This window comes from Bombus affinis, chromosome 3 (genome assembly GCF_024516045.1).
Source record: "Bombus affinis isolate iyBomAffi1 chromosome 3, iyBomAffi1.2, whole genome shotgun sequence".
Taxonomy (NCBI): domain Eukaryota; kingdom Metazoa; phylum Arthropoda; class Insecta; order Hymenoptera; family Apidae; genus Bombus; species Bombus affinis.
In genome coordinates, this window is record NC_066346.1 from 9530971 (window position 1) to 9551900 (window position 20930).

At 42.1% G+C, this 20930-nt stretch overlaps 1 protein-coding gene across 5 annotated transcripts in view; it reads right to left on the reverse strand.

Annotated features, from left to right (window-relative positions):
- Positions 1 to 20930, reverse strand: part of LOC126914329 (protein pangolin, isoforms A/H/I/S) — a 283816-nt gene that overhangs the window by 36513 nt on the left and 226373 nt on the right. For 2 of the 5 annotated variants that reach the window (XM_050718114.1, XM_050718117.1), the window contains exons 1-2: positions 3680 to 6532; positions 2242 to 2389 (exon numbers count right to left, since the gene is read on the reverse strand). In XM_050718114.1, the coding sequence (XP_050574071.1) occupies positions 2242 to 2389; positions 3680 to 5755 (2224 nt within the window). In that variant the 5' untranslated portion in view covers positions 5756 to 6532. Of the gene's footprint in view, positions 1 to 2241; positions 2390 to 3679; positions 6540 to 20930 lie in introns of those variants that run through there. The other 3 variants (XM_050718115.1, XM_050718116.1, XM_050718118.1) reach the window with 3 other exon arrangements.

Here is a 20930-nt window from a genome sequence, read left to right on the forward strand (position 1 = left end):
GTAACTATCATTATCTGTGAAGACCGTTGGTACGCGAAGAAAATACACCGGTCATCGACTGTTAATCCACATTGGCTGGCGAGTTGATAGCGAAGGGTTCCCAAAAGAGGCAGGGGAGGCGGTCTCGGGGGCGGGTGCAACGAGAGTAGGAAGAAGAGAAGCTGTAGAAATAGAGAGGCGGGTTGAAACCCCCTTGACCCGGCGCCAGAGGGAGGCTGCATGCCTGGCTGATTAGCCTAATGGTGAGTCCTCCTCTTATTCTCCTACTTGACGCCAGTTCGCGAGCCTCTCTTCTCTCTCTTATCCCACCACCGCTTCCGTTCTCATCTCCCTCTAACCTTCTTTGTTAACCTCTCTAGGGACGCCCGGTCTCTTCCTACTTCTCCATATCTCTCCCTCCGAGTTCGAGCCGTGGCATCGACAGCGGACCCTTCACTCGATAAGAAATATTCCTTCAATTAGAACCCCGCAGGAATACCAATGTTTGCACGACCACCACCAAACGAGACCACGTAGAGACACAGACGTGTTTTAATTTGCCTCGAGAGCAAAAGACACTGTGCAGCTAGCTCGCTAACCCGGCCTATGTACGTAGCCGACTCTTGAGAGAAGATTCTCTTCTTTGGAGGCTTCTGGAAATGCTGGATCGTTTTATCATACGGCGAAGGCTGTGGAGATTGTTGGTTTGTTTTCGAAGAGAATTCTTGGTTGTATATTTGCTTGATTTGAAGTGGAATTATGTGGGTAAGAACGGAATGCATCTTTTTAGTTTTCTGGTACGTGATTGGAAATTTCGGTATCGATATTTTAAAGATAAAAATTCCCATATTACTATACTTTTCTAAAAAACTAATTTTTAGAAAAGTTCGTTTTATAGCTAGATACTTTGTTTAAAAACAAGCAACCTGATTAAAGTTTCTGATTTCAGTGATTTCACTTTCGCTTGCAAAATTTCGAGTGTTAAGTAAAGAAATTTCATGAAACGAAACTTTGAATTAAAGTTGCTCATTTGAGCGCGGTTTTAGGTAAAAGCATGGATGAAACATGTTATAATTTGAATCGTTTCGTTGCTTATTGTTGATCGAGACAAGCCGCAGACAAAACCTGTTTGTATTGTTCGTCTAGGACAGGGACGATGTTTAATATTTGCGCGGATCGATACAGTGAAATGATACGCGAAGAGTTTACCGCTAGCCAGACCGTGTTGCTCTATTACAGGGAACGAGAGAAGTATTCCATCAATTACAATTTGAGAGAGTTGTCAATATTTGCGCCGACACTAGTGGTTTAACTTCGTAAAAGAATTATTGATTCAACCGATAGCACGGGGTGGAACCTCTCTGTGTATGTTTTGCGGAAAGTTGATGATGGTTTAAGGTTAACTTCCAGAATCAAGAGGCAAAGGGATGGGTGCTGTTGGATGCCAATGCCTCACTTGGAGTTTAACAACTACACGATAGCTTCATGGCCACATTGTATTCATAAAATTAACACGATCTAATTCTTACTTTTTCCTAATTGTAAACACTTATCGGTGGTTTTGTTACTTTAAAATTTGAAATTTCAGAGATCTAAAAATTGAATGCACGTAGATGGAACACGCGTTTTTGAACCCGACATGCGAATCTTCACAAGTTTTTGAAATTTACATCTGAATTTTTGACATTTGAATTCGAGTTTCTGAAATTTAAATTTGAAGTTTTGAAATGTAAATGTGAATTGCTGAAGTGTAGATTAGAATCTTTGAGATTAAAATTCGAATTTTTGAAATGTAAATTCGAAGTTTCGAAGTTTCAATTTGAATTTTTGAAATTTAAATTTCTATGTTTAAATTTGTACTCTCGGAATCTCGTAGATTCGAAACTTCTACGCCCTTTTATCGCGTGGTTATCAAAAACTGAAGACCACCGAAACACTTCTTCGAAATCAAGAATTTAGAACTTAGAAATTAGTAAAATTAAAGTAAAAAAAATCTCTTCGTGTAAATCAAGCCCTTTTTGAATAAATATTTCATTTTTCAGAAACCCCAGCTTCTATAATTTTGAAATTTCCAGTCTTAAATTTAAAAGTACTCGTGTAAATTTCAATCCTACTTGAACCATTAATTCGACCACTGAGTTCAATATTCTCCCTCCAAAAATTTCCAACATACCGCTGCAAGAAAGAACTAAAGAAAAAAACGATATAACCATCATTGAACCTGTTCGAAGGTACAATTTAAAGGCGATATTCAGTACTCACCTGCCGCTGCGGCTGCTTTACCCGCATCGAGCGTCCCGTACGGTGGAATTCCCATATGAGCAGGCGGTGGCTGAGTCAGGTGGTCCCCATTGGGGCAGAAGAAGGGCAAACCGCTCGGATGCGTCCCCGCCAGGCCCATCTTGCTCGCCTATAAATCAAACAGAGAAAGGGGAAACGGTTAGCATGAACGGGCGTTGTGAAATCGAAAACAAGTATATATCCGGCGTCGTTTTCGACACGGTATAGCGTACAAGCCTCGCGTGTCGACGTTGCATTATCGTTATCGAGTAATTAATTAATACGGTGTTGATTAATGCTTCGTTAATGCAGCCAGGTAATTAGCAATCCGCCAGGGGATATCAATTAATTAATTGATACTCCGGAAGCATCGACAGGTGTTTGCGTGAGACGATATAAATTGATTTCTTTTCTCCATCACCTCCCCCCTATCGTTTGATCGATGATGCGCCGCCTGTTTTGCTAATTGAACTTTGAAATTTCAAGATATCGACGCGTTATGTAGAAGAAGATTAATCGGGTCTTAATTTATGGATTATTTCTCCGTTCACATGTCATTAAGAAATATAAATTTAAAATATTCAAACATTGGAACATTAAAAAATATCGATACCGTTTTAATATTGAAATATTAAGAACGTGAAACATGTATAATTAAAACGGATCGTAGAGGTTAAAAAATAAGAAGAATAATATCATAAAAGATCCCTAAAAACGAAGAATCTGCGATTGATCAAGTGGTGACTATAAAGTTACCCTTGATCAAACAACGATCAGCCAGTTACCATCAAAACCATCCCATTTACCACAACCTTCCTATCATGAACAGGTTGGCTTAACGATCGAACAAAGGTAGTATCCGATTCTTTGATCGGCCCTGTTGAGTACCATTTCCGTTCTTCCCTATTTAACATAGACATTAGCATCGTTGTCCTTGACGGCATTGGACGAGTCGTCCCATCGGCGAGGAGGACGACACGGAGGACTAAAAAGCCCTCGTTCTCTCGTCGAGGAGGAAATATAATATACAATTCAATAAACTCTCGAAGGGAGAAAAGCGCGCTTATCGAGAGGACGAGCTCGAGCATTAATTTGCAAAGACGGCGGCAGCGGCGCGCGCTCCTCGAACGTTCGAGGGTTCGTTCTCTCGTTCGGCTTTCCATTCGCCGGCTCGACGACGTATCGCCGAATTCGAGTGGCCCTTCAACGTACTCTCGCGCGACGAGTCTCATCCCTTCTTGTCCCTTCTCCCTTCTCTCTTTTCCTCTTCCTAACAGTTGAGCAGAGAAGAGAATTAGTTCAATCTAGGCACGGCGCGAGGCTCGCAAGGTCGCATAGCCTCAACCCCACCGAAGTTTCAACTCTCGCGGCGGCGATCGATACCTCGTCGAGTGGTTGTCTCTTATCAGTCGGTGCTTACCATAAGTGCGGCGGTATCGCGCATCGATCTGACAGCGAGTAATAGTCCTGGATCGAGAGGCTCCCGCTCCATCCAAGTCAGCACCCTCGACAGTAGACCGACGGTCTCTTCCGCGGTCGGTTCGTCTTCATCCTCCTCCTCTTCCTCGTCCTCCTCGTCGTCTGTCCCTTGTTGCTTCCCGCCCTCGTAATCGGCCCACTTCTCTTCCGCCTCGATCTTCACCCCGCGGCAATGATCCTCCTCCAACTCCTTCTTCCTGATGCACCAAGCTTCGCCGCTCTCGTCGTCGAGGATCCATTTGCTCAGTTCGTCGTCGCTGACCTCCAGACCCATTTCCCGAGCGACGTTCTGCAGCTCGATTAGAAGCATCCTGTCTTCCTCTTGATCGGACGCGTGTATCCGAGATGATAAAGTGAGGCCGATGATATTGTTCGAACAACCGATCGAGGGGTCATCGCGATCTCGCGGCAGGATCCAACTTCTTGCAAAGGTTTCTGACCTGACGCTTAGCCATGCTCTGTGCAGATCGGCGAAAGCCTCCTTCAACGTGAATCTCTTTAAATACGTGGTTAAAGTATCTGTTTCTTTATTAGGATTGGAGATTTTCCGATGGACTCCGTAGCAGGCTCTAGAAAGAACACCCGTCGCCAGTCTGACTCTTAACTCTCTAATTACGATCCTCATTTCGAGGCAATCTTTCGGTACCACAAACAACCTGACTAATCCATCCGCAGCCACGCAGTCAGCCTCTGGTGGCAAATAATCCGCGGTCTCAGCGACCAACACAGCCCCGTCGGGATGCATGGCCATCGCCGTCACGGCAAACTCTCGATGAAACCACCAGAGGAACAGATCCACCGTGAGAGAACCCCTGCCACCACCAGCGTAGATCACAGGCTGGCTCAGCATGTTGACTCGTCTGAGGCAACGTGGCCGCCAATGGCGACCGGTTACCAGCAGTCGCGTCCTGTGGTGGCCCTCGTGATCCGCCGCCCCCACTACCCACACCCTCTCGGAATCGCCAGCTGTGGAGGTGGCGCGACGTCGTCCAGGCAGGTCCCGCCAATCCAGGAAGGACACATGTGCGAGGTAGATTCTACTACGGTCATAGCTTTCCAGAGCGTTCCTCAGGCTCTCTATAACGGACGAATGAGTGACCGGAGGGCAGCCTCTTATATTAGCTTGCGTGAACTGCTCCGTGACCTTGTCGGAAGTCGTGGAGACAGAAGAGGAGAATGGCGAGGAAGAGGAGACCGCCGAAGAAGTAGGAACACAAGTAGACAACGTTGATGGCGTAGCAACCGCAGATTTCTCCGTTATCACCTCTCTAACACTTCGTGACCTGATGAAACACTGTCTCTCCTGTTTCCTTTTTCTGATTCTATCTTGATGTGACTCGTTACCGTACCTTCCAGAATCCACCGTATTTGCTTCTTCGTTCGTTCGATCATTTCCTCGATCATTATCTTTGCTTGAATTGTTCTCTCGGGAGATAGCTCCGGTAGACGTAGACGAGGTGGAGTGTGCCGGCGACGAGATGCTCGACGGAGGCGAGATAGACCTTCTAGACGACGCGTCCGTGAAGGAGGACGCAGCTGGTGAAGACAGAGACGTAGACGAAGATACCGTACCATCGCCTTGATTGGGATCATCCTCGGTAGTAGCGATCCGCTCGCGGCGGCGTTGTCTGCTGGTCGGCCATCGTTGCACCAGGGTGCCGTTTTCACGGGGCTCGAGGCCACTCTCCAGGGGCTGGCGCATGCGCGCCGCCCACGACGATCGACCCTCGCACGCTGCCACCGCAGACTTATTCGTTCTGGTCGTCGTTGTCGTTGTCGTTGTCGTCGTTGTTGTCGTCGTGGTACCTTCATTCTGAGACTGGCCACTTTTAACGGTTTTCTCTTCTTCGTCAGCCACGTCCGTTGCCTGTCCTGTTTCTTCCTCGGCTTGTCGACGTTGCTGGTCATGATGATGATGGTTTGGCTGATGACTATTAGCGCCACGTATAGCGATAGACCTCGATTTGGAGGTCGCCCTGGCGTTGAGGCGCGTGCACTTGCTGCCACGGGGCGACATCGTCCACGGCGGAAGCGTTCCCGCGGCGGAGGAATCTCCTGGCCAGCGGTGGCCTGCGAATCCCACGGATTCGGTGAGCGTTGGCGCGCGCGCGACCGTTCATCCACGGCGTGCCGGCTTCGCCTACCAAGCGATGACTGAGCGAGCGGCCGCGACGCAGCCGTCAAAGGCCGGAGCGGGAACTAGAAGGCTTTGATGTACCGCCGCCCCGGCGCGCACAAAGCGAAAGCGGCCCCGGCTCGTTGGTTGGCATGCTACGGGGGCGGGGGCGGATAGAGCGAGAGAACGGGAACACGGGCGAGCGCGCGCCACGGGTACCCAGCCAGAGAGAGAGTCGGAAAGAGAAAATCGGTGCGAGGGCAGGAGAGAGAGGTACAGCAGTGCCGACAGGAGGAACTGGGCGGCAGGAGGAGGATGAAGGAGGGAATACTCGCAAGCAGTTGCGAGACAGAGACAGAATACACCGCCGGATGTACAGTCACCAAGTGCTTCGGAGAAGGTTTAGTATCTCTCTCTCCTCTCTCACTCTCTCTCTCTCTCTCTCTCTCTCTCTCTCTCTCTCTCTCTCTCTCTCTCTCTCTCTCTCTCTCTCTCTCTCTCTCTCTGGTGATAAAGATAAAACAGCCAGCGGAATTAGCGTATCGAGTCGTGGTGCTCATTGATCTCATGGTGATATCATTTATACATATTGCTTCCTTATCTTTCTCTCAAATTTCATAGATTGCAGTTTGGAATTATATATAGATTGGTGTTTGTAATTTTGCGGTTCCAGGTTAGTTTTTAGATTGTGATTTTTATTTCACGCTGTGCACGTATTTTTGACAAGGTGCACATGAAACAGATTTCCATGATAAACGAGAGAGGTACATACGTGTTTAACGACGCGAGGATGGTAAGTTAGGTAAGGTTAGTTCGAGGATTTGGTGGATGAACGTGAATAGTAATCGATGACCTATTTTAGAATCTTCTTAGGCGAAATTCTGTTGTCAGTGGTGTTTCATCTGCTTCCGAGTTTGATAGATTGGTAGAACGTATTTATGAAATCGTAGAAAGCATGTTCAAAAGATGTTTAAAGCAATTGACGTTATCATAGGAGTTCGACAGAGAAACTTGCAATTGAATTTTAATTTGAAGAGTACGTCTCGATGAGGACTCTACAGAATTTGGAGAAATTCATCTTCGTATCTATTGAAATGGGTCCCACTTCTAGGAAAACTCTACATCTTCTTCAGTGTTTAGTTTTTCTTAGTCCTGCGAAAGCTACAACTAGCGACGAACGCGTCGCGTTCGTTGGCCCTGGCACAACGGTTCTCTTTCCAGCGGCTTCTTTAGTCTCTATTGTAGTACCGCGGAAGATCGCCGACATACACACAATGTCGACGATAAAGCGCAACTGTCGACAAGCCGAAAGGGCCGGAAGACTTCAATAGGCCTAACGACCATCGATATATTTTCGGCACCGCAGTCGTTGGTCGTCAGTTAGCCACCGGAGAGTCAAGTGTCAAGAGTCGTTAATCGACAGTCGAGAGTTATCGTAGTGATATCACACTACCGCATTAAGTTCACGTTAAATAATCATCGTTTTCCGTTTCATCCACTGTAATAAATCCATTTATCGATAAACTATCATATTAGGATAGAGATCACTAGAAATCCTAATTTCCAATATTTCTGAATAAAGAAATCCTATAATACATTCATCCACGCATTTCCTCTCTCTCTTTATTTCGAGATAAAACTTCAACAGTATCTAGAGAATTAATCGTAATAATCTACTTTTCCGATTTCGTTCATCATCGTACAATGACATACTCGTGAGAATTCGCTGCTTATAAAGAGGTCTCGAATTACCTTCTAGCGATAATGAAGACTCGACAAAGATGGAAGAAAACGCGAAGATCCTAACCTATCTTTTTGAGTGATACTTGACTCGGAAAATGGTCGTACTAGTAGGTTCACGACTAACAAGTATTCAACGATGATATTATATGCGCCAATAAAAATTATACTTAAACCTTCTAATCTTGGAACAACCTTTCAATTTGATATTTATCAACTGACTTTTTAGATTCACACGAATATCTTTCGAGTACAATTTGACAATAAAATCTCGTTATATCTTCAAACTATAATACAAATCCTACGTACTTCATAATATATACATGTTAAATTCTATCGGTAATCGTTTCGTTAAAACGTTCCATATTGTCAACAAGCACTCGTATCGAAAACCTTAAATAAAGAAGAAAATTCGTGGAGAGATAATAAATTGCAACAAACCAATAAACACTATCTGTTATCGAGAAAAGTGCACGGTTAAGCCTGTATAAATGCTCTCGACGATCGCAGAGCGTGCACAAGGGGTGAGTGTACCCGTCTGCGTGTCGCAGATCGTAGTTACCGGAATAGACGTTCCCCTTGGAAAGGGGGTTGATCGAGCGAGCCACGTTTATCGGTGCTCCAATTTGCACGGCAGAGAGGTAGACTCTCGCGAGGCTTTTTTTTCGTAACTGGAGCGAAAGATCATCGCACCGAGCTATTCGAGGCCGCATATTGTCCGATGCTTCGTTTTCAGGGGAACAAGACGCGACCGGTCAGACATTCGCTTTAGGAACTCTCTATATGGAACTTCGTTTTTATTAAATTCTAGCTTCATTCTTATCTTTTTTGAAGATTTTTAATACTTGGTGTTTGACTTTGTATAGGTAGAATCCCTTATTATTAACGGGTTAATTACTTTTTACATATGTTACGCTTATTTTTATTAAGATATTAGAACCTTGATAATTAGAGTGTGAATTTTCATCCAAATTTCTATTCACACGATTACAACTATGTACAGAGTTTTAATTTTTATATATTACTATAATGAGAAGCTTATTTCGCGGATTTTACACATTTTTGCATATTAGATTTCTAATAATAATTTCACAAAGATCCATAGTTTATTAATGATATTTAAAGATATTATTTTCATGCAGTTGTATATATATGCATTTGTCAGATGATGATGAGAGAACGATCTTAGAAATTAAAAAAAAATGTTTTTACTTAATAGACGTGCAATTTCTATTTAAAACGTGGATACAATTTTTGTATTAGAAAATCCGAGCAATTGGACAATTTGTTGGAAATATATATGTAGTACGTCTTTTTTACTACCTATCATTTTTATAATACCGCGAGCGCTTTTAATTTCGAGGGTGCCTCGACGGAAAAGTTAAGAGTATCAATTTCTATATTGGACGATTTTAATAAATATTGCCGCAAATATATCGAAGAGGGATTTTTTTATCTTCTTCTAAAAATGTACGCTACGGTTGAGGAACAGCTTTACTAAAATTTCAAACCGTGTTGGTCGGTAAAAATTGAATTCGAACGTAGACACTCGAAGTTAATGGAGCTTCAGGACGCCATCGAGCTTCGAGCCAACACTCGACGCGTCGTTATCGGCGTCGATTTCAATTAATCGTTTCACCAAAGTGAATAGATAGCGAAGCGGGTGGATAGGTCACCTTTTTTCTGGCTTATAATCGGGCACTGTGATATTCCACATTGTCCAATCATCTTTTTTATCTATGTCTATCAAATTTTTCACAAATTCCTCCCTCAGATGGTAATTACAAAAAATTTTTCAGTTTTTACATCCAATTTCCAATCGTCATCAATTTCGTCAAATATTCCGTGGATTTTTCCCGCATTATTATGCCAATTCGCAAAATCTTCCAATTTCAACATCCAACATCTCCAACGTGAAATTTCCATACAATTTTTACATGTTTCTTAGTCACCAATTCCTTCAAACCATAAAAACAACGTTTTCTACTATTCTCATTTAATTCCCAATCTTCCTAATTCTATTTAATTCCAAATCACAAAATTTTCAAATTTCAACCCACCACTCTCATCAATTCCTTCCTAAAGTAATCAGTTCTCCAAGTGAAAGTCTCAAATATCTACAATTTTCCTTCTACCAATACGAAAAATCTGCCCCTTGCGTCGTAGCTGTTAATCGCAAAATCTTCCAATTTCAATTCACGACTTTCATAAATTTTTCCCACAAATATTTTTTCGCAACTCGGTTCTTCAGATCGTAATCACAAAAAATTCCCAAATTTCTATCCGACTTGTCGATAGATGTTCCCCTCGCGTCATAACTGCTAATTACGAAATCTTCCAATTTCAACATCACTATCCCCTACGTCCTCGCCTCAATATCATCAACCAATATTCCGGAGAGCATAGGAGATTCTCTTTATCAACGATCTCGACCACGTGTCGTTCGTGCGATCGGCGTGGTAGCACAGCCCCCTATCGGCCACGCTAATTAGCCGAAGGCCGAAAAACTGTCGTCGCATGTACACTCGCTTCCTCGTTGTCCTCCGCGTGCGGGGAACACGGCAGTGGCTTAATATTGCAAATCGGATTTAGCCTTGGGCGCTGGTCGCGCATGATTATCGGCGTGTCGGCATTTCATAAACGCGTCCACATCAAACGCAGCTGGTCGGTCGATCGCGATAATATTTGTCACGTAGTTGCGGTGCGCGGCGGCGGCGTACGTATCGCGGATACAGGCTAATCGATCGGCCTTCCTCTCTGTAGCCCGGTCTGCTGGTATATGCGTGATTACTTTCCGGTACGCGTTGTCTCCTCCACGTCCGGAATTCGAGTCTCGCATGCCGCCGCGATCCGATCTAAAGCCCCGTCCATACGACACCTGGCGGCCCCATTCATCCACGGAAAATCGAGATTCCCATAGCGTTGCAAACGATATGGACTCGAATCGCTGAAGGGAAAGATATGTTTACCGTGCGGGTGGAAAAGATTTGAGAGCTTGTTAAAATTTTCATAGGATTTTCATCTCGTCGAATTTGTGGAAAACTTACAAAGATCGAGGTTCGGAGACGCATGATGTTAAAGTTGGAAGATCTCGTAAAAGTGATTTGTACAAGTTTCTGACAATTTCCTAGAGGTAACCCTCGGTAAGTATGATTTTCTGGTATTTGTTATTTCCGAAGATCAATGAGATTTTTATAAAGTAGGAAATTACAGCCTTTCAGAAGCGCTATTGATCGTAATAATCTGCTGGATTTCAGAATAATTTCGTCGAGTCTAGATTTTTAGTTACTCCTCTAGACACGTTATTATGATCTATACTAAGAAACAAATATAAATAAATTATAATAAAAATATGAAATATTGTTAGATCTTAGGTGCACAAGTTGTAGTATCGTGAAGTTTCGACAAGGTGTAACACAGCTTAATTATAACGTACTTCGATAAAGTAATTTGTGAAGTATCTTGATATTTTGTGATCTTTTTTATAAATACGTCTGTAGTGTACTATTTTAAAAAAAACAATTTTCTCAAAATTACCAAATTGGCCAAAAGAATTTTGTTATGTTCGAAACGAGCAGTTCGTCGTAGATCGGAATTTTTCGTTCTTTCTTCTCTGAGTTTATGACGAAAACTAGAATAAAAAGGATCGGAAGAACGATGACTCATGCAAAACAGAGCTTGCATAAATCTCGAAGACGAGAAGTGGTGTGTGGATGGCCCTTAAAGCTTAGACAGTGCGGCTAAAAACCGCTTTGTTCGACACAGTAGATCCGGACCGTGCGTGGTACGGCATTAGTCGGCGCGGCTCTCCCACGGAAATCGTTCGACGCTTTTCATTCGTTCGATTGAACGCTGCGCATTTGAGTCATTAACAGCTGGTATTGTGCGCTAGTCCAATGTTTCAAAATCCTTCAGTTTCCAATTTTTCCAGTTTAAGATTTCGTTACCGAACGAAAGTCTCAGATCAAATAAAAGAACTTTTTCAAAGAACACTTTCTATCGATATACATTACATTACACAATACAATACATGTTCTTTCCATATTCTTCTCTTACATATGTATCTACGTGATATCTTCAAATTTAAATTCCAATCAACTAACTGTTATGAGATAAAAAGATTAGGCAAAATATTGATTATATTGAAAATATATGAAATGAAAGGAAAAAAACCTTCTTCGTACAAAGATATGGATATTATAAGAAAAGAATGGATTTCATGCTGAATTATTTTTGCTGATACGCTAAAGAAAGTGACGTTATCAATAAGGAACATATGTAAAAGATTCTCCTAAAAATTCTTCAAAGCACAAATTCGATTTTCTACTAAGAAATTCGCATTCTCAAATCCAAATACCAACTATCGCTTAACTATCATAAGAAAGAAAAAGAAAAAAACATTCTTTAAAAAAATCCTGCAAGAATGCTATTGGAACCATTAGTCACGATCCACGACCGGTGTACACCGATATCACGTGAGCGAGAAGTCGCGCGTTTCACCGTCGAGAGCAAAAAAATAGCAACGACGAAAAGAGAGAGAGAGAGAGAGAGAGAGTGAAAAAAGGGTAAAAATACGAGAGTGCCCCCGTGGTGTACAAGTGTCCACACCCCAGGAAGGAAACTGGCCGTACCCGTTTCTCTTGCCGCGATTTTAAGTCAAGCGGGGAAAGTGTACCAAATCACCGAATGATACAACACGCGAGTTGTGTTCGTCGGCGAGTGGCGACGCGTTTTCTTTACACAGAAACTTCGATGCACAGGCGCCGCGTATCTTTTAATTGGGTTATCTGTGCCGGAACGCCGTCAATCCGCGCGGTTATAGGCCTGATATAGAGAGCTTTTCCATGTACCGCCAGTGACCCGAGCGGAACCGCGTTTTAAAGACGATAATCGCGTATCTACACGCCCTTTTTCCACTCCCTCCATTGTGACACCGCGCGTGTGTATCGATAGAGAGAAATTAATGACACGGTCTTTCGCAATAGCGATAACGTTCCGCTGGCAAAAGAAATATGTATATCGCAGAGTGAAACGTACGGAGGAACGTTTGTGAAAGAATAATGGAAAATTGTCGCGTGATATTGCTTGCCTCTCTTTCAGCGACAGCCTGTTTTTAGCCTGTTACGCTCTATGAGTCATTTCTTAATACTATTCTGTGTTTCTTTATCAGTAGTTTTTCAGATCGAGGAATGTAAGAAAGAATCGTTGTTTAATTTCTTGCTCGAAGAAGAGTTTCCTTGCTTATCGAAACAAGAATAAACCATAGATAACTTAACTAATCAGTCTTGTTAGTCCTAACTATCTCTTAATCTAATCAATATCCGCTTACAATTTACCGACCATCAGCAATTAAAAGATCGAATTAAACATCTCATCGAGAAAATTTCAAAATAATTCGAAATTAACCCAATCTGACTAATCGATCTTATTAGTCCTAACTAAATTTCATAAAGAGATGGAACGAAATATCTCAAGCAGGCAAAAGTAATTCTAAGAGGAAAACACAGGTATCCCAGCAATAAAGATTCCATCTCGTTTCTCTTCCTTTTCCGCGTCGTAGTCGTCGCGAACCGAATAAGAGTTTACCACCGATTTAACCCCCTCGGAAGCGGTGTTTCCCTTTCGTGGAAAGAAATCGCGAGATACTCGCGACTCCTCCATCCGGAAGATCGAATACGAGCGTCGTTCAGCCTCTTACGCGGCGTCAATTCGATTCACCCTATTTCAGATAGAAAAAGCGTCGAAGGAGCAGCCGTGTTCTCCACCCTCCCTTCCATCCACGTAACATCGTAAGAAACTGCTTCGGCGACGTTAAGAGGGTTGTCGCTTTTGGGAGCTACAGCCTGACGCGGAGAGAAACTCACGCACGCTCTTTTCCCTTCTCCCTTCTTCTTTTTCTTTTTCCCCCTCCCTTCACGTGTTTCTTCCGCAGTTGACACGCACGTGGAAATTCGATTCGCTCGGCTGCACCAGAGCAGCCGCGTAGGTGCAACACGCGACACGTCGGAGAAATTACGAACACGCGCACGCAACAACGTTTCTCAGCTTTTTTGCTTGGGGGAAATTTATGGTCCGATGAAAGGGTGTGCTGCAGGATTTATTTGCGCTCGGTTAAGGGCTGGTAATTATTAACCCTTAACGCTTGATCATTTTCGTTAGATTATCGTGAAGGAATTGTGCGAGGAAAGGAACCTTCTACACGTGCAGCCGGGCTCTCGTTTTTCATGGCGTAAAGACCTTTCGACATTAAACGATTAACTAAGGATTTCAGGGAATAAATAAAAATTGAATATTAGGATTGGCGTAATGTTTAATTTCTTGTAATAAGTTTCTCGATTTTTATTTATGAGTAATTTTCACTGAATTCGTATCTTTGAAGTTATTATATTGTATTAAAAGTAAGATCTCATTTGATCGTCCGCAGTATTTCAATTTACAGTACAAGACTAATCTTGTCTGTCTATATACAATTCATTCTACTGATTTTTGGACTGCGGACGTTTATAAATCTGTAAAAAATTTGTGCAACATGTACAGACTACATAATATGTATAAGTATATGGAATGAAGAGATTAAAATGAACCGCTATAAAAATATGAATTTTCATAAACATCTATAATCTACTATTTGCATTGAACAGGATAAAAGACATTTCAATATACGGGTCCATATTTCTCAGTTTAAAATCCCCAACAATTTTCAATCCCACCTTAACACATTTAAAAAAATACATATAGCCATTTAATTTCAATAACAAGTTTATCATAACTACATAAGAATTCTCTCCACCTGCACATCGACAATTTCTCTTACTATCCAACAAAGCCAGAAATATGTCATAAATGATGTGATCATAAAAGCCGTATTATACCTAAATATACACGATGTATCTAAAAATTCTACAGCATCCCCTAAAAATTACGAGAGACGGCGATTCGCGAAATATCGGACGAGTTCGCCGCGTCTCGCTCTGCATTCGTCGCACGAGTTAACAATCCCAATTTGCCCTTCCGACTTTCCTTTCCCCGATTACCTGCGCGCCCCGCTTCCGGTCGGTTCGGCGTTCGCTTACGTCCCCGAACTGCGCATCGTCGTCCCATCGAGGGAAGCGGGATCGACCACGTTGAAATTCTCACGTTCACCCTCCGCGGGCGGCACAACCGCCCCCGCAGGGGCGGTCGCGCGCGCGCGCGCGTCTGCTCTATCTCACTCCCACTCGATCGATAATATTTTCTCAATACAGCGCGAACACGTCACCACGGACAAGGACGATAATATTATACCAAGCGAAGAACGTCGCGTCCGCTTGCACTCTCTCCGTTATTTCCTCTTCTACTCGCTTCTCGTCTAACCCTGCCTTTACCTCTTTCGTTTAACCGGACACAAGTCGGGACACGGGGTTGGAAGCTGAAATTGGCCCGTGGAAGGTGGTGGCCGGTTCTTGTACGGCGAGTATGCATGAATTATTCGAGATACGGTAATCCGGTTGGCTTCCAGAGGAGCCGACATCCTCCCTCGACCTTCCTTTTCCTCTCTCCTATTTCCCTACGCTGTTGCACACACGATCGTGGCGAAGTCGTGTCGCCGTGTCGTCGACTATGACGACGACGACGACGACGACGACGTTCTTCTCCTCTCCTCGCTTCTTCCCCGCGCGAAACGAGGCTAGTAGAAGGGCGAAGAAGAGCGAGGCGTGCAAGGGGGGTTGGACCAAGCATAGTGGAAGCCTGCTTCGACGAGCAGGGTGGCCGAGGAGGGTAGCGAAGCGAGGAAGCGCGACCGTAGGAGGATGGTGGAAGAGATTACTTCTCTTTCTCGCTCCGTATATATCTCTTTATCTATCGTTGGTAGCCGTGGTGGCACGAGGAGAAGCTGCTCTGCAGAAACGACAGAAGGGACGAGGAAGAGGGGGTTGCCGTGAATGGAGCCGCGGAGCACGGAGGAGGCGGAGGCCAACCCCAAGCTGGGGTTGCCGGGGCAACGCGGGAGGCGTAGGCGCTCTGGGGGCAGGGAGGAAGGGTTCTCTCCCTCGTTCGTTCGGTCGACCAGGGCCATGCCACGAGGGTTGCAGAGGAGTGGGTTTCTCTGCCGAGCAGCGAGACCGTGTTCGTCGCGGGGGTGGTTATATGCTCGAGAAGAGAGAAAGGGAAGGAGAAAGAGATAAAATCTGTGGTGGGGGAGGAAGAGGAATCATCGAGAGCGGGGTGGAAGGACCGTTCCGCGGCGGACAACCACCACGATCACGGGTAATACGACCGGCGGACGTCGTACTCTTGCTGTAGTTATACTTTAAACCGTGCATTATCTTGTCTTCTTCCATTTGGTTATATGATCCTCTTTCTTGTTTGTTACAAGAGTTACTAGTCGCGTGTGTGTCTTTTACCCCTATATGCTTTCGAGTATTTATCTCTCGATGGTTATTTGCATGAACGGCGTGCCTTGCGATTCCTTGTTCAAACCCAACCGCGAAGATCGATCTCGCCACTGTTCTGTCATGAAACTTCCCTCTCGCTCTTGTTCATGCTCTTTCTCGGCGTTGGTGTTTAGAGTTAAAACAATCGGTCTTGTAATTTCCTCTTTGTCCTTGCGTCACGTTACGTATACACCATTTTCGTTTCCTATGGAATCTCACGATGATAGGTCGTCCCTTAAAAGATGATTTTAAACGAGAGAAGAAAGGACGGCTGATACGTTCGTTGATGAGAGTTAAACGTCGAAACGATGGAATTATCGTCGGAAAAACCGGGCCACTGGCAAATATTGGGCGAGATTGCGTTTTTTCGTGCCCGCGAAATTACGCCGCCGTTCCGGTCGGCGCGTCGAAAAACACAACAATTATTTAACGGTAAATTCGCGCGCGGGGCTTTTTCAATTAAACGTCCGCGTCGGACCCTTTAATAAATTCGCGAAAAATGCAGTCCGCTCTGTAAATTCGGTAAAAATAAATCATTACCCGACGCGCTTCGAAATTCTGTTCCATCCCCCGACGCGTTCCATCGTCCGATTCCGTGTCTCGATGTCACCAACCCCTCTCCCTCTGTCACGATTCGCAGGCTCTGGAACGTAGAGCTTCTCGTTCCGGAGGATTTTGCAAAAACAACACAGACGGGCGCGCGTGTGTACCGCCCTCGCCGTTTCCCCGCTGTGATTTTCCCTTCGAATATCGATTGAACCGTTGCCACCGAAAAATAAAGGGAGAAGAATAACAAAAAAAAAGAAGGGAGAGAGAAAAGAAAAAAAAATATTGGAAAGGGGATACAAATTTCTGGTTTCACCGTGGAACCAGTTACCCAGAAAGGATTAATCGTACGTCCACCTGTGGCCGCTGTGCGTTCATCGCGTATCATATTTGTGCTTGTGTGACAATTCGTTCTTCCCTCTGTGTGGATATCATGAATTGCTGTAGATAAATCGATGCGAGTTTCTAAGTTTTGATTCGTTGCGTGGATATCTGGATTTTTGTGTACTTTTTTCACATAAATGACATAAATATAGAAAATTACATGCAATATTATAAACACATGAACGTTCACAAATTATGAATCTCTACATTTATACGAATTAACAATAAAACGTATTTATGTATAATAATGCGCGTTTGCTAGCGTAATAATGTATAAAGTTCAGAAATATGTAAATCCCTTTCTTATAGTTCTACTTTCTCTCGAAATCTTCCTACTTATAAATGAGAATTCATAATTTAATACGATTTAAAGTTTGGCAAATGTGATCGAAATGCAATTCGACTGTACTTTAAAATTACAATTTAAATTACTCGTGAATTGTAGCGGTGCATATCGATTGCAAAATCTGATTACATTTCCTGTGAAAAATAAAAAAAAGGAAAAAAGAAAAAAGAAACTGGAGTGATATTAAAGTCTGGGGAAGTAATAACGCAACGAATGTTTTCCCTCTTCGTTCGACTACTGTATATCTTGGGAAATAATTGAGCGTGCGCATTTAAACCGAGCATACCGTATATGGCCGGCGTTGCATCGGTGTTTCACATTTTTCCTCTTTCTTACTCTTTTTTCTCGTTCCCTCTATTTCTCTCTTCCTTCTTTTCTTTTTTTTTTTTTTTTTTTGAGTCGACGACTATCCGAACACGGTTCTCGCGTGTTCAGCTTCCTAGTTACGGCCCACATATTTACCGACGTATTCGACTGCACACGGTCCATCCATGTACGCCCACCCACGCACCTCCCTACTTGTATATGCATCCAACTATCTGCCCCTTCTTACGCCATCTTTCCTCCTAGACGACGAATCGAATAATTTTTAGAGATAAATCCTGAATCTCATATGAATTCTGAATTTATCAATATATTCTTTAGATTCTTTCGAAACTAATTGCAATTATCAAGTAATTTTTCTATACTAACGTTATTTTCATTTTTGGTTACCTCGCAGATTTTTTCTGTTTTATAGTTGCTAATTTGAAAATTCATATTTTGTTCGTAATATAAAAAAGTATAAAAAAATATATGTAAAATCTAAAGTAAAATTTATTGTCGTACAAAATTAAAAGTACCATAAAACTATGAAAATGCACGAACATTCTTAGTCTAATAATCGATCTATTTATTCTATCGTCTATTCTATCGTATTATATCAAACGTTATATGAAACGTCCTCGTGGCCCATTTTCCACTCGCAGGATACAGTTTTCCTAAACCTTTGTTTTAACCCCTCGAACGAAACAATACTCGTCTTTTCTCAGGTTTCTCCTTGTATTTCCAGCCAGACGTTGTCGTTTCTTCTTCAATTTCTTCCTTTTCCCTGCTTTTATGTTTAATTTTTTCAGATACCTCCATCTCAACTTGCATAATTATTTCACTAACGTTCTTCGTCGCTAATATACGATACAATTATTACTAACATCTTTTGTAAAATGTATTTAACGCTTTTTCCTTCAACGAGTATAATGATCAGACATCGAATGGCGGATAGTGCAGCCATCTCGAGCATCTTCGTTTCCGGTATCGAATGTTCTCTCGCATTTCGAAGCAGCGTGCTCGCGTTGCACGATTACCGATTCGATCCTCCGACGAGATTCTTTTCGAATTTTGATTGCAAACACGTTTCCTCGTTCCCGCTTTGGATTCGGTTACTCTCCGGCTACGGTAATTCTAGAGGTTTGCAACCTGCCACTGGTCTCCTCGCGCATGATAATGATCGATAGCCTCGTCTAGCAGATCAGCTTGATAGCATGTGATATTTGGAAAGCGGTTATTCCGAGTTTGATGAACATCATACTGCACTGTATCGTTTTGAAATGATATTTCGTGGAATTTATAAGTTGAAGTGGAGTTAGTTTCGAGTTTGAAAACTGACAGGAGAATCTATATAGGTAAAAGTTTCTTTGATGTAAAATAAATTTGTTCTATAATTTTGCGAATACTGGATAAATATTTCGATGTTATTTTATCATTAAATTATTTATAACGTTACTATACAGTTGTTGATTCTTGTTTGAGCAAATTTTGCTAAATGTCCGTTTAACATGATCTAACGCGACATGTTTCAACGTTTTATAAAGATTTTTAAATAAAGTCGAAATTACACATATCAACGATGTTTCCTATTTTCCTGGAACTTAGAAAATGTTCAATTATACTAAAACCAAAATTGAACCGAAAATCCTGAAACTGCATAGCAGAGTTAACAGTAGAACGTGCAATGTGTGTAATGTGCATACATCAAATTTCACAACGTACAGATAATTATAATTGAAACGGTACGACGAAACTAAACAGGTACACATAATCACGCACCAATCTGAGTAAAAGCCAAAATTAATTTTCTCAAAAGCACTTACTATTTCTAATTGCAACAACAACAAATCTCACTCAATATTTTCACAAGATGACTGGTTCTAAATTTAAATAAAAATTTCTGAGAAACTCGCAGACGTTAGCAATAATAAACTACCTAGATAAAATAAAGCTAAGATATTTACCAATCTCAAAAAGGTCAAAAGTTGAAAGCACCTATACCTAATTGGAGGAACAACAAATCTCAAATCCATCACTTCGACAAGTTTGCTAGTTTTAGAATGATATAATATTTCTGAGAAAGTAGCCAGATGTTAGCAACGATAAAATACCTAGATAAAATATGACGATAAGATATATCGATGCAAGAAACGAAGTTTCTCGAGTAATTAACCGTTTGATCTTCTAAAACAATATTTCCAACTAAAACGCATCTCGTGTCGTTGCATCCGCACGCATCCTCCGCGTAGACGCACGCAAAGCGAACCAAGGATTAATTATCGTGTTCGCTTCCGCGTAGCATTCTTCGCGAGATCAATGGATGATTTCGGTGTTTTAACGAATCTATTCAACTGTGGCGGGTTGAAAAAGTCAATTTTTTCTTTCATTTTCTTATAGTCTAACATTTCGGAAATGTGTTCACGAAGTGTCTTAAAGTCTAACCAAATTCAATTTGATTTTCAAAAAACATATAAAATTAATTATTCGCTATATTAGAAAACCACTATGTTTACTGAGACCATTTTTAATAGTAATCGTTTATTGAAGAACACTATTCACGCTGTATACTAATTTTTTACACACTGTAATTTTGTAACAAATATTTGTTGTAACTTTTACATACAGTTCCAGATTCATTCTCATTGCAGTGCTAACAACTCACATAATAATATACTCGAACAAATTTTCGATGGTAAACATTCGATATATTTAATATATTTTTGTATATTTGTATATAATAGTTTAATATTTCTGTGAACTAGTATATATTTCTTTTTAATTAATTAATTAATTTATTTATTTATACGTATACTATAGTACGCACAATGTAGAAGCAATTTACAATTCAACCAGTTACTCTTGCACTTTCTTGGCAGAAAGCAGCTGGAACAACGAAACGAGGTAAAATGGAGCGTCGTCGCGGTGGTAAACGTTTCGATGACGACGAACGAAGCTCGTTAATGAACGCGTATACCAGCCGATAATTTAAAGGAACCAAGGAAAATGGGTTGAAAGCACGGCCGCGGCCGAAAATCGAGCTTGTGATAGAGAGGAGAAAATTTCCCGACGATGGATGAGTTACTGTGTTAGTTATTGTTCGTTAATTGCATTGTGTTTGTTTCGTCGTGGGAAGATCGTTTGACATTCTACCATTTTAGATCTTTTGCCAAAGTTTAGTTTGTTATGAGAAGATTCTTTGATATTCTGATAATTTGAAGATTTCCTAACGATAGCTTACACACTTTACTAATTTCATATACGATACTATATCATTTGTGAATTGGAATCTATTAGTAATTTCTGGCACGCGTAGGTAATTCATTGCATCTTTAAAAATTTT